This window comes from Delphinus delphis, chromosome 16, assembly GCF_949987515.2.
Source record: "Delphinus delphis chromosome 16, mDelDel1.2, whole genome shotgun sequence".
NCBI classification, from domain to species: Eukaryota; Metazoa; Chordata; class Mammalia; order Artiodactyla; family Delphinidae; genus Delphinus; species Delphinus delphis.
Window position 1 is genome coordinate 76,837,498 of NC_082698.1, and position 15,271 is coordinate 76,852,768.

Here is a 15,271-nt window from a genome sequence, read left to right on the forward strand (position 1 = left end):
ATATACATAAATGGTCAAATTGGTTAAGAGGAGATATTTTAGTATCTGAATTTTCTTTCAAAGATCTTATATATGAAGATTTTACACAGTTGTCTATTATGGATTTAACACTACAGATTTCCTCACTACTCAAATGCTAATTTATATCACAAATTTAGTTTTAATACAATTCCTGTAAAAGTATGCAAATAATCCACACTAAATTAACTTTGTTAATTAAGAGAGCACTGTTAACACAAGTGAATATAATTTCTGTCACATGGTCTGCAGTCCTTTTCCTCTAACTTGTCATTTTAAATAATACTACTGTGATTGGCTCTGATTCAGGACAAATAAAATGTATAATTTCCACTCTTGGGCAGGCTGGATAACTTATTCAACAAACATTTATCAAAAGAATTGTGTTTGTGGGATGCATCCAAAGACGTACCTTGGTTCTTTATTTGTGCTTTCTGATTTGGTCAATCAATCATATCAATTTTCTTGTTAAATTTGGCCTGGTCCTTGCTTTAAGTGAACAAATATTTATGGACTTCCTCTGATGTAGGGAACTACCGGTACTTTAAGAGGATGGTTACACCTGTTAAAGTACCGGTTACACTGGCTTAGCCACCTCCAGGGTTATTCCTTCAAGACTCTACAGCATGCTGCCTCAAAGTGGACTGGGTAATCCCCCAGGGCAATTTCAATGAGAAAAAGTTCATCACTGCTGGCTAATAACATCACAAGCAGTAGTAATTCAGTACTCTGGAACAAGGGGTCCATTTCTCCTCCGGCCACCCAAACCAGAACCTTACAAGCTCACAGTGCTATAACCATCATAACCTTTGGGAATCCAGCCAGAACCAACTAGATAGAACCAATCAAGCTAATGGACCAACAAGTTCAAGGCTAGCCCACCCGTCAAAATCGCACTTTGGAAAAATACCTTGGTGCTTTCTGAAGTTAACATGTTCACTGTTCCTTGGACTCTAAAACACAGGCAAAGTAAGCGGTGCTTTCCATTGCACCAGTTAAGAGAAAAAGTAGAAAGTTAAATTTTATGTAACAAACTTTGTGTTCACATTCATGTCACCTATACTTTAGTCCTACTGATTCTCCAGTAAACATTATACAAAAGAAACACTTTTTTCTATTCATTCAAAAGATATTTATCGGGTATCTTCAAATACTGTATCTGAGAGGTACACTATCTGATGTCAAGGGTATTAGGCATAATAGGCTCACAGCTTGTTTTCCTCTGCCTTCAAAATGAGAGTTTTCTCTAATTATTCATTCATTCAACAACTATAAACTGAACCCATGCGTTTCCCTACCAAAGACTTGCACACTAACAGCAAAGAAAACAGAAGTTTAAGAACTAATTCTCTCTGCATTTCTTACCACCTCCAACTACATGTCGGATTATCAGGTCTTTTTAGTAAAAGCATTACCTGGAACTTACATGTCCTTGACATACATTTCCGAGTGTGACTTGGGCCCTACCTGTTTCTGAAAATGCAACGGTCTGTCCCTCACACCCCAGCTCTCCCCTGTGATTGGCTGGGCCTGTGGTATGGTTGGTGAGCTGTGAACAGCCCTCTATGGCCCCTCTGCAGATCCTGAAGTTGGCTTCTGCTAGACTGCTGTAGCCTCCCATAGGTGAAGGGGGTTTACGCTAAGGGGCTGTTGTTCTTTCAGGGAAAAACACCACCAACCCAAGGTAACAACTACCATTTCCAAACTCCTCCCTCTAAATATTTCTGGTGTCAGAGAGCCAAGAATCACTTAATAAAGGGTAAAATTGAACTTTCTGAAAATATCAGTTAAAAAAGTTTTTTCAGTTCTGTGCGTAGGTTTGGTCCCAGGACCCCTGAGATGACTGACAGGGCTAATATTAAACGATAGCGTAAAAAAGTTGAACTGGTGAACTGTAAGTGGATAAAAAAAGTTCAGAGTACGTTCAAACAAAATCTAAGCAACAAAGCTGTACGTATTCTAAACAAACCACACTTCAATTTTTCCACAGATTATTTTAATACCAATTTGGTATTATTAGGTATTCCTATGCCTTGAGCTTTCCAGCATCTTGGCCCAAAATGTGCAATCAGGGTACCCATATTGTAAGCAGAAGCTCTGATGGAAATACTTCTACATTTACATTTATTCAGAATAAGATGCAGTCATAAGGTATCATTTATTAATCTGTTATCCTCCTCTATGGGGAGGGGAAAGTTGGATCATTGTAGCTACCTTTGAGGTACCACTGTTACAAGCTTAAAATATAACAGCAGAAAAGCACAGTACATAAAACCAGAATAGTAATGACTGAGATCAGCTCGAGAGGTTTAAACATGCATAAACATTACTGGCTATGTGTTTCTGTTGCTTGGGGTGTTTTTCCTCCTCTGTGTTTAATAAAGTATGTTCGTACCACATATTTGCTTAATGCGTCTTTAGTGTCATTGCTATTTAAAACCATTTAATTTATTAACTATATAACACCTAAATATTATAAGGTTTTCTGTTTTACTAATCATTTTTTCTGTACAAAAATGCTATGCTAATCAATGTAGGACATTTCTCATAATTCCAGGCCCTTATTATTCAAGAGGTTTTTTTTTTTTTTTTTTTTTTTTAAATAAATCAGAGCTTCCCTGGTGGCTCAGTGGTTGAGAGTCCGCCTGCCGATGCAGGGGACACGGGTTCATGCCCTGGTCCCGGAAGATCCCACATGCCGCAGAGCGGCTGGGCCCGTGAGCCATGGCTGCTGAGCCTGCGCGTCCGGAGCCTGCGCTCTGCAACGGGAGAGGCCCGCGTACCGCAAAAAAATAAATAAATAAAAAATAAATCAGACTCTACAGGAGAACTTTTCTATATCCCTTGATCATTATAACACACCATTTCAGAAGAAAAACAATGAAATCTTAAAAAGAGTTTACTGCTTAGGTAATACTAAGCTACACAACCAACGTTTAAAACGAAAGACAACAACAAAAAGGAATTTGCCTTGGAGAACTTCTTTCATAGTCCTCAGATATTTAAGCAGGGAAGCTTTTAAGTTTACCTTCAAATACAAAGAGTGATACTCGGGTAATGAGTTGTTTCAGGGAGAAAAAAAAAAAAAATCTCTGTGCGTAAGCCTTCACATCATCTGAACGTGACTTTCCAACGCAAATGTGAACAGCACTAGACAGAGGAGGAGCACAGAACTGCTGGCCTGGCATCTGGTCCACCTGGGGTCCCCGGCAGCAGGAGCCATGCAAACAGCCCTGCCATCTTCAGTAGTGAATCATATAACAGGTTCAAAGGATGATTATAATAATTAATGAGAAATCTGGCTTCAGTGCAAAATAAATATGTTTGACAAACCAGCTGACCACTGTCGACACAGCCACTTGGCATTAGATGGCTAACTTGTGAGGGAGGGTGTCTTAACCAAAGGTCTCCAGAGGGAACAGACCAGGACTAGGACAGGACTAACTGATCACTGCTCAGTGCCACCAGCAGAAATGAGCACCTGCGACAAGGAAGCATCTGGCTGGTTCTAGGAGGTTCTAACGATGTGTGTCCAGGTCTGAAAACCAAAGCAAGTCACGACTGAAAAGTGAAAAAGCCGCATAAAATTTAGCATCCTTTTCCTTGTAATTGGTTTAAATTACTATAGTTTAATGCATAGGTCCTCGCTTAGTCAAATTCTAACCTTTCCAGATGATCCAATGCAGGTATGAAAATAAGTCATTGGGTTTCTGGCCTTGCGGTTAAAAGAAGTCAGAGCTTAATTATATTCCATCAGGTACACCACCTGGTTTAAACCAAATGGACATCATTTTTCTATTTGCATTGATTTTTATATGAATCAGCTCTCATGAAAGAGCTTGAGGTACATGCTTCAGGAACTAAGCCATTTACTGTTCTCCAAGGAATCACAGAAATGGCATAGACAAAGGATTTGAATAGGGGTGAAATGATAAAATGAGTACAGTAAATGCAGATTTAGCAAAAGCAAAACTGCTAATTTTTAAAAAATCAAACCCAATTTCATTATTTATTTATTTAGCCTTGTCGCGCGGCATGCAGTATCTTAGTTCCCCTACCAGGGATCGAACGTGTGCCCCCTGTGCCCCCTGCAGAGTCTTAACCACTGGACCGCCAGGGAAGTCCCCTTCATTATTTATTAATATTTGCAAAGAGAGAACATATTCTTGTTTTCTGCGGTTGATAACATTTTCCCAACCAAATCCCTTGTTTCGTGATCTGCCTCACTGAGCAGTTCATGTCCTCACTTCCCAAGGTAATAACAATAGTTTCCACTGAAAAATAATGGCTGGAATTATTTGAAATTTTGGAAAATGTTTTGGGTCCTTGTTGATAGGGACTTCAGGTAAGTGTTCTGCTCTGTCATCCTATCCAAACTGTCAAATTCTTAATGTTAACGAATAGGTTCCATGTGTCAAGACAACGCTCCTGGTTCAGAGTTTTGTCAAATATGAATGTAACTCCACAGAAAATGAATCCTTTGCTTCCTTTTCTTCTAAGCAACCTTTTAAATCTACATCCAGAATTTTGATTTCACACTTTTCAGAGTTTATATCTTTTGAAATTTTTGAATATATTAAGCCTTCATTACCTGAACACAATCAATTTCTCTACACAATTTTCCTCAGCTTTTAGGATAAAAATTAAATTTCATGAATGTTACATGAGAAATGTAGCAGGTATATAAAAATGAAACAACACATTTCTACTTTTTCTCTCAAATAATGACATTCTGCTGTTCCTCTCTTTTCCCTACACGTGTCCTTCAATGACATGACCATGGATATTACTCTTCTCTTTTAGTTTGTCTCTCTTAAAACCTTTTGGTTTTTCTAATTTGATTGAGGAATAAAAAGAAGTCAAATTATTTTCACATCTCCTGGAGTAAGTAGTTCACTAGGAGCTTCTTGGTGCCTCTCCTAATTTAGCCTCTTCTAATTTTCCAGTGTATGAATTTGCTATTGTATTCATGCAACAGTGCATAAACACAAAACAGCCAATATAATTCCCACAGTGAAAATTCTAGATGGAGAACGACAGAAAAACAATCTGTGTCAATGGGAGAAATTCCTAACGTTGGCTAAGTAAGACTTAGTATGTCACAATATGACCCAAAGATGTCAAATGTCAATAAATGTAAACATGGGATGTATTTACTGAAATTTAAAAGTTTTGATTTAATTTCTGAAAACTTTAAAATGTGAAGAAAAGTGCCATGAATTCAAAAATTAAATATGAGTAACCAAACATACAAAGTATTACACATACAGCAGATGATCCAATGCCTTACCTTCATCATGAATTTCTGTAGGGGCATAAGGAAAAGAGAAAATATTAAAGATACATTATTTCAAAGACATTTTAAAATATCTTATTTTTAGACTCCACTGTTCTAAATGGAGTTACATGAACAATAAACAAAAAAACATTCACTGTGTTGTCACAACAAAACTTAATATCAACTACATGCTAGAGAAAAGGTGTGGCAAGCCAAACTCTTTTTTAGAATGCTTTTACATTAGTTCTTTCTTTTCTGTGAAAACATGCTACTTGACTTTAATGCGTGATTTAATTTACAGCATATTTAAGCACCCCAAAAAAAGTATAATCCTAAAATTATATTCTGACAATGCTTTAGAACATTTTTCATCTCATCTGTTGCATAAAAATGCAGTAATATAAACAGCAACCCAACTAACTTAAGTAAAAATAGTGGATTAGAAACAGGTATGGTAGACCATCAATTAATATGCTGTGATGAGCTGCCCATATTTCATGCAAAAATGACAAAAAGCAATTCTTTAGATACTACATATTGTGATATGTGAATTTCAAAGAAAAACCACAGAACTTTTCTCTTTTTCTCTTGACTCGGCCACTTCTCATGATTTACATTATAACAGCTCTTTTTTTCTTCTACAAAACATAATATGTACATATCGATATATTCCTTCCTTTTTCTTTAGACCCAAGAAGTTTCTTTGACTTCTTACTCCTGGGAGAGGTAAACAGATGAAAAAGAGCAAAGAAGGAAAAATGATAGTATGTTTCCAAACTTAGGGCTACATTTAGCTGTCAGGTGCATGTGAGTCCTACAGAGGAAAAAATACACACATCCACATTAGTCTTAAAGAAAACAGCAAGGGAAAGTTTTCTAACATAGATGTTAAATACCACACTTGTTTCCCTGAAACATACATACATAGTCATATATGTATATTACTAAATGGCAATTCTATTATGACTGCTTTTTTTCATTTTCAATATTATAATGTTAAGGAAAAATTGTCAAGAACCATTTCATTCTCAGCTTAGAAAATATAGGCTGTGTAGTTACATTTTTGTAGCTAATATCCGTGGTAAATGATATCAAGGAACTTTATTTACTCCATGTTGCTACTGACTAATCACATGCCTACCTGTGATCACCAGTGATGCAGATATCACTGAGGAATTAGGGGAAATCATTTAAGCCTTAATTCAAAGAAAAACAAAAATCCAAAATTTTGCTACAGAAAATGGTTTATAATAGATACTTTCTTCATGAGATTTTTGGGTTTTTAACTCATTTAGGTTTTAGAGATTTTTCGTTCAGAAATGTCTTCAGTCTGACTTTGTCAGCTACCTAGGTGGAACTACGTTAGAATTGTAGAAAATAGAAAAAAAAAGTCATCTAGTTACTGAGGTCTGCTCTTCGTCATTTTTAGTTGTGTGCGAATACAGGATGTACAAGTCACGGAGAAGAGTGATCTGGACACAGGATAAAATAAAATGAATGCTGTAAATTAGCAAAGACTAAGACGGCCATCTACAGAACGAGAAAGAAGAGCAGATGTATCAGACACGCATTATTTTCAGGACAATCAGGAACATGAAAGATTATCTGTGGCAGTACTGACTTGAACTTTTTGTACAAATCATCTATTGGTCCATCTATTTGACTTATTACATTAGAAGATATTCAAAAGGGATCATTCAAGGGCAAAGAAGAAGTCAAAATACATTAATATATAAAGGAAAAATAGATTATTTTAATCTCAATGTAAAGACTGCTTAAGTATGATAAAGAGCAACAGAAAAAGAATGAAAATTAAAATCCTTTACAAGTTGATGATGTGACAGAAAGAGAAAAGAAACTCATGCATGAAGATAAATATTGAAACAGCCTCAATTTAGGTGTAAAGCATTATCATTTTTATGCTTACAATAAGTTTAATAAGGAAATCAATTATTTATTTTATTTATTTATTTTGCGGTACGCGGGCCTCTCACTGTTGTGACCTCTCCCGTTGCGGAGCACAGGCTCCGGACGCGCAGGCTCAGCGGCCATGGCTCACGGGCCCAGCCGCTCCGCGGCATGTGGGATCTTCCCGGACCGGAGCACGAACCCGCGTCCCCTGCATTGGCAGGCGGACTCTCAACCACTGCGCCACCAGGGAAGCCCGGAAATCAATTATCTAAGAGGTAAAATTTCATTAGACAAGATACAGAGATGGATAATTATAAAGACAGAGTCCAGGCATGGTGCTTTCTGTCTTAGAAGAAATTTGGGGATGAAAATCAACTGACACAGAAACACAAAGTGGGAAATTTTAGTTCTTTAGGGCAAAACTACGAGTGGCAGTAATTCAGTGTCCCAAGTTTAGTTTAATTACTTCAGAATGGACAACTCAGATGAAGCTTCAAATGTGACCAAGAGCTGGGGACATAAGCACCCCCCCATTATGCTAGACTAACATGAAAACCAGGAAGAGAAACAGCAATCCTTATGTTCTAACTCAAACAAAGATGGCCCTGGGAGTCTAATGGATGATAAAAAGAAGCAGAAGTCTTTGCTCTGTATGTCACTTGATCTAGTAGATCTGAAAACCCTAAGGGATTTTCTTAGCATATGCAAATAATTATGAGTAGAAAAACAAATCAAATAGCAATACTTTAGTCTGAAAATTGTAATCAAACATCAGACATCAAGAGACTGCATAATTATATTCCATCTGTTACTGGTACAAAGAAAGAAACAGAAATTGAGGTGATGTACAAACTTCCTCTACCATAATTTTGCCTTTCAGTTCAAACTTGGGATTTTTTTTCACTGTTATTTCAGGTTTGTGAAATGACAACTGATTACAAAAATTAATTCCTCTATAAATGGGCCTTTCTTAGAAGTTTTAAAAGAACCTTTGCTAAAATGTCTTCTTAAAAATTATATAGATGAGGAAATAGTAACAAAGCAACAAAATAAACATTTGGGGGCTACTAAAAAAGAATTATCGGGCTTCCCTGGTGCCGCAGTGGTTGAGGGTCCACCTGCCGATGCAGGGGACACGGGTTCGTGCCCCGGTCCGGGAAGATCCCACATGCCGCGGAGCGGTTGCACCCGTGGGCCATGGCCGCTAAGCCTGCGCGTCCGGAGCCTGTGCTCCGCAATGGGAGAGGCCACAACAGTGAGAGGTCCGCGTACCGCAAAAAAAAAAAAAAAAAAAAAAAAAATTTATCAAATAGGACAATCTGAGAGACTAGGGCAAAATTTTGCCTCTGGAGTCCTAACATGAAGTTTCCACTGAGGCAGCGAAATGTCCTACTCTGCACACCAAATATCCATCAGACTTAAGCCTCTTCTGTTATCTTTTTTCTCCTTGTATCAAGATGCTAGGATTCTCCATAATCCTCCAGCTGGTCTTCTCTCCTCTGTGAATGAGGATACATGTGGTAAATTTCATTATGTTGAGAAAAGGAAAAAATATTTCACCACTAAAGACTTGGGTTTGTTGGTGGCTTTTTTATAATTAACCATGCTCCCCCAGAATTTTAGAGGGCAAAAGAAATTTAAGATTAACAATTCCAAGTTCCAAACATATATCAATATATACTATCTAATAGCATATGTGGGTGTATCTTTGTGAAAAATCTCAACAATTTCTCTTATGATGAAGATATCCTATGTAAATGCTTAACTTTCTAAGACTTCCCCACTGAAAATCCTCAAGACTGCACTGATTGACAGACATGTTGATGGTGGGCCCAGAAAGCGTCTAAAAGAGGGTTCTGCTTTTAGCCCATGAAAAAGCAATTATACATATTATGATACAGCCCGTGGCAATGCTCTTGCATTACTCATATTAATGACCATCACTGGCAGCTAGTGATATGTGTATGCTGGTATTTTTTAATAAGAATTCAGTATAATTTGGGGGCAGATTGGGAGCAACTGCTGTCTGTTTCAACCTATCAACAACTCTTTATAGACAGTGTCTAAATGGACTGTCTTTTCTCTCATGTGTAAGGGTCTGACATATATATGTATATATAATTATCCAGTTCTTCTTTAGAAGAATAAAGGAAAATAATTCTGATAAGCTACTATAAATCCTCATCTTTTATCTCTGTGACACATTTATAAATCACTGAGCTGCATGAATGTCTAAAATATGAAGTAGAAAAGCTATTGAGGGCTTTTTTTTTTTTTTTGGCAGTATGTGGGCCTCTGACTGCTGTGGCCTCTGCCGTTGCGGAGCACAGGCTCCGGACGCGCAGGCTCAGCGGCCATGGCTCACGGGCCCAGCCACTCCACGGCATGTGGGATCTTCCCGGACCGGGGCACAAACCCGTGTCCCCTGCATCGGCAGGCGGACTCTCAACCACTGCGCCACCAGGGAAGCCCGAGGGCTTCTTCCTTTCCCACCTTTCTCTCAATCAAAAACCAACAAACTGATCTCTACGGAGAGTATGTGGATCATAATGACCTGAGGACCTATAAAGCCTGCCCTACACTCAGAGCACCACCTACCTAGAAAAAATTGTCTCTATCAGGATATAGAAGATTCTGTATATTTTTTTCAAAACCATTTCAAACATGATTGAATCTTGATAACATGAGAGCACTTCATAGACCCTCACATCATAGTAGCTGCACGAAAAAATGCATTATTAAAACTACTCTCAGAAACATTTGAAAGGATTTTGTATTTTAATAATTCCAACAGCATCAACATATTTTTTAATAGGGATGAGACATCATTTGGTCTACAGACAATGCTTCACATACAACAATATGACAATGTTTTCCATCCCTTTATTGTCCCCAGCTCCATCCATGACTGCGATCCCAGGCCTCCATGCTAGAAACCAATGCTAGAGGTTAGGGGGCTAGAGGGCTGAGGGTGGAGTAGATGGAAGTAACAATTCATCACGTTTTAATGCAGAACTCACAAATGTTATTCCCTCTTGAAGTATGAAGAGCAGCATCTGATGACTCAATGAGCTCTTGATTAAACACAAATGCCCAAAGGTGCTCAAAGAGACGCGGGAAAACAGCTAGAGGGTGGAAGGAAGGGAGGAGGAGGGGGGAGAGAGAGAGAGGTTGACTGACGTGTGATGAAGTTTCCAGAATGATGCTATGAGAAAATTTATAAAGAAGCAAGTCTAATTTTCAATATATTTAAGTTTTATAAGGCTTCTAAAAGTCTCAATCTGGGGTTGTCACCTATGTTCTGTAGACAAGCAAATATAACGGGGTCTTAAAATAGGACACCTGTTTCAGAACAAAGTAGTGGCAAATACTCTCATATTCCAAACCACACTGGGATACCACCCAAACAGGGACACCAAAGCAGGTGGCTGAAAATCCAACTGCTGCCCTAAGCTGGCCCCCAGCTCCAGTCTCTCCGGAGAGGCTGGAGAGCAAAGAGATGGTTTCTTAGAGAGAGGTGTTGGTTGGCTTGGAGTCCTGTTTCCCCAGAGCTTGCCCTCAGCTCAAGCCTAGAGAGGGTGGCTTCAGGGATACCTGTGTCCCAGCAGAGTAACGTTACAACTGGCCAGTGACCACACTGCCAAGAGCAAATGGGGGCCACGCTAGATGGAGCCAGCCTGGGACTGTCTTCAATGCCACCAAGAGACCAGGGATGAGGAGGTCATCACCGCTGATCAGCTAGAGGATGGGGCACATGGATGCAGCAAGAGAACCCCAGCTCAGAGGTTTCCGGTGACAGCATCTCCACTGGTCACCGCCCAACTACCCAGAGAGAAAGTCAGCTGAAAACACCTGACCAGCCCCATGAATGACAGGCTCATCAAAGAAGACCTGCCTGCCAACTTTCCTCTTCTCCTTGCCAGGACACCCTGAGAGGGTCAGAAGCCGCAGGCAATGCGCAGGCGTGTGTGGGAACTGGCAGAGGGAAGTGAGACGCAGATTCCTCCCTACTCCCCACCCGCTCCAGGCTCCTGCCGGGAGAGGCCTGAGCTGTAACTAGAATTAACGTCAAGAGTGTTCCACTACACAGGACTGGGCATTTTAATTACTGAAATGAGACTTATGTGACTTGAAATGGCTGGGGGGGTGCTTCATTGTCTATGAGAAAACATAGAACCCGTCCTAACTTAACCCAGGGCACGCAGGAGAATGAGCCCCCAGAGCAGGTAGGTAGGCAGGGGATTCAACTGTTTTCTGTTACCCTTCAAGTAACAGAAAAAGGTAACAAATTCTACCTGTGACAGTAGACTTTCAAGCTCCCTATGGCAAGCGCCTAAGATTTGACCTGTACGGGTCTTCAAAGAAAGAAACAGCTCAAATCTAAAATTTACTGAGACCTATACATATAGTGATTATCAGTTACCCAGAGCAAATCCAGTTGGATATCTTCATTATATGATATCTCAATGAAGGTACATTTCAGCATTGATACGTCTTATCATTAACATAACAGTAATATTTTAGAACCAGAAAGGGCTAGCCCAGATTCTAATCCTATAAACAAGGAGACGAGACGAATGCCCACAAATAGCTGACACAGGTTATGAAGTGAGTCACAGAGCTAAACGGCATGACTGTCAGCTCAATGTTACCGCCAATACTTTCTCAGAACTAGAAAGCAATCTCTAAGGTAAAGGTTTGCAAATAAACCTACTAAGAATAAATTTTGAGATGAGAAATCCCTATGAAAATGAGAGGGAGAAAATTCACATAGCAAGGCACTTCAAAAAAGCAACCAAATGCAGAGGAAAGAATAGGGATATTTCTAGACAGCGGGAGAAAGGGGGTTTATTCATTGAAATATTCTATTTCCAAAGGAATTTAAGTGGCTTGAGTGGCTGGCTAAAGAACTACTGATTTGGATACAGCACAGGGACACTGGAACGGAAGTGAAGGGATAAAAAGATGAGACAGGGACTTCTTTGAGGATGGCTAATCTTGGGGAAGGAGCACAAAAAGGTGAAACACATGTTCTTAGAAACAGGTTTCCATCCCCAAGACAAGAATTCGGATCAGAATTTTAACTAGAGGCAGAGAAGAGAGGAAATTTCAAAAAGAAAGAGCTGAACAAAATTAATAGCTTAGTTATGAAGAAACAGATGATGAATTAAAATTATTTCCAGAGTTATAACATAGAAGTAGTAGTTCTCAAAAATCCATACATGGGGGGCTTCCCTGGTGCCGCAGTGGTTGAGAGTCCGCCTGCCGATGCAGGGGACACGGGTTTGGGCCCCGGTCCGGGAGGATCCCACATGCCGCGGAGCAACTAGGCCCGTGAGCCACAACTACTGAGCCTGCGCGTCCGGAGCCTGTGCTCCGCAACAAGAGAGGCCGTGACAGTGACAGGCCCGTGCACCGCGATGAAGAGCGGTCCCTGCTTGCCACAACTAGAGAAAGCCCTTGCACAGAAATGAAGACCCAACACAGCAAAAATAAATTAATTAATAAACTCCTACCCCCAACATCTTCTTTAAAAAAAAAAAAAAATCCATACATGGGTGTCATTATAATGGAAATGGTAAATTTAATAAACAAAACTTTCTTTAAGTATAAAGGGCTGAAAGAAGTTTAGGAAACAGGGCAGTTGTTTGGGAAACACAAGTGAAAGGCTACTGTAAAGACAGCAAAAGTCTCAAGATGTTGCCTCACGGTAACTGCATCCCAGAATGAGGGAATATAATGAAAGTAAAATGAAGTCATCAAGTAAGCCAGTATTAGCTGATTCACCATAGTAAGTCACAGGGCAAATACAAACAAAACAACACAACATGAAGGGCCTCACTGTTTTGCACACAAAGTGGATCAGGAATATCAATGTTGGTGAAACTCTAATTTCCATTCAGCATTAAAAGGAGTTCAGAATTGGAAGGATCTTTCCCTTTCCCTCTGTCCCCCTCCCTCCTTCCCTCCCCCCCTCTCTCTCAATAGTTGAAGAAACTGAGACCAAGAATAGTAACATAATTTGGCCATATCACTTTGTTACACTGTTGGTCTCCAAATTAGCCTCCAGAATCCTGCAGCGGTTAACTTTCTTCGTGATATTTTCTCATTCACCTTCACTTTTTAAGATTGTATGAATATGTATAAAGCCTTTTTCTATAGCACATGGGAAAATACGAGAGCTAAGCAGTAGGATTCTAAGATTAAACAGTCGAGATTTTTCGGTAAAAGATACACAATATTAATAATAAAAGCCTTCTCATTGACCAGAAGCCTATCATAACGATAAAGCCGATTACACAGAGACTATAATGCTCCAGGGATAGAGAATATTTTAGTAGATTCCATTTCAGAAGAAGAAAACTAGAAACTTCTAAAGGTTCTAACTGGAGACTGGTAAAATACGTGTTGACTACAACAGAGCAGTTATTTTGAATACTCATAGTACCAGCCACACTAGGAAGCGAAACAAAAAGATTAGAGGCAACAGCAAACATGCACCCATTTATATCACGATCTCTTTGTAAATACGTGGAAACACATACCCATTTTTTCACATCAACTTTCTGTGGAAAGAAAAAGTCAAAATAGTAACAGGCACACAAATAAGTAGCTAGCAAGGTTTTAATTACTGTCATTTAAATAAACTGAAATGTGGTCCCTGCACCGAAACCTACTTCCAATTCTGAAGGATCTGAAACAGTATCCAAACTTTTAATTAATAACATTTAATCTCCTCAAAACACACAAATTTCAATTAATTTAGTAATCATAACTTCAAAAGGCATTAGGCTGAATATGTACCAGGTACATGAAATAACAATAATCTAGTATATTCAAAAGCAAACGTGAACATTTACCTAATTCTCAAACCTACAGCCCTTTGATTTAGGAACCACTATTCTCCTCTAACTATAAAAATGTATTTAACGAAAAAGATCAGTTTAGAAATACAGCATCTAAGAATAAATCTCTGATGAAATAGAAGTAAAATTTCTCTTAGCCCAATCTTTCTAGCATTATATAAATGTTCACAGTATAACAAAAGGCATGCTTTGTCAAATAATTCTGAAACTGCACCAGAATCCAAGTATTGTTTAAAATGTAGTTATTAATGAATGCATGTTAGCCTCATACGACTCTTTAAAAATTAAGTGAATATAATTATATCCAAAGTGTAAAACAGAATAAAAAGCCATATGTCAACGACTGCCTCTACAAGGCCCTAAGATTCCTAGCAAATCAATCAGAATTTAAAAATCTCAACACTGAGGGATATACTCTCTCTCAAAGGTAAGTTTCCATAATCAACCTCCCTTCTTTAGCACATATGATTGGGGATCAGTGAAACTTGAGGTCTGTTTCAGACTCTTCATGCATTTATGTGTACTTGCAATTCTTTTTTCTTTAGAAAATTCATTCATCAGGTCCAAAGCTCATGCTACTTCGCCATAACTAAGAATCTCCACTCCTTATTAACAAGCTTCAAGAAGGAAATGTGCGTAAGATGCATATACGTTGTGATTACTTTTTAAATGCTATAAAGTGATATAAAAATATCAACCTAAATACACAGGTGGGATTGTTCTGAAGGCCCAGTGAGATTCAATAGATTCAACAGATTACTTACAACAGAGCATTTTGGCTTCGTCAATAATTTATTTAGTCTTCAGAAAAATCTCTTCTAAGCCTACCCCCAACCTCTGAATTTACAAACACATTGTTATTTAAGAAAGAATACTTTAATGAATGGAAAGCCCTGGCTTTCACTGTAAGTTTTCAAGATACTTAGCTGTTACCCAAAGCTCAAGTCCTCATTTTAAGCATGAACCTATTAAAGTGATGAATCTATTTCTTTAGATCCTGGGGCACAGGGAAACAATTTAGTCATGTCCAGTATAATATAATTATCATTCACTTTTCTACCTTTAAAAGGACAAATTCTTATATTTATTCTCTTCCATGAAAAATAACTTAAGGAAATGTGAAATGATTTCCCTTTCATGTTTATCAGGAAACCAGGATATGCCATGCTTTTTCAATGATTAACAAAGACATTCTACC

At 38.7% G+C, this 15,271-nt stretch overlaps 1 protein-coding gene across 1 annotated transcript in view; it reads right to left on the minus strand.

The window, feature by feature from the left end:
• Nucleotides 1-15,271, minus strand: part of RYR2 (ryanodine receptor 2) — a 714,060-nt gene that overhangs the window by 420,971 nt on the left and 277,818 nt on the right. Inside the window, exons 4-5 of the mRNA XM_060035003.1 lie at nt 13,753-13,769; nt 5,309-5,323 (exon numbers count right to left, since the gene is read on the minus strand). Coding sequence (XP_059890986.1) covers nt 5,309-5,323; nt 13,753-13,769 — 32 coding nt within the window. The remainder of the gene's footprint in view (nt 1-5,308; nt 5,324-13,752; nt 13,770-15,271) is intronic.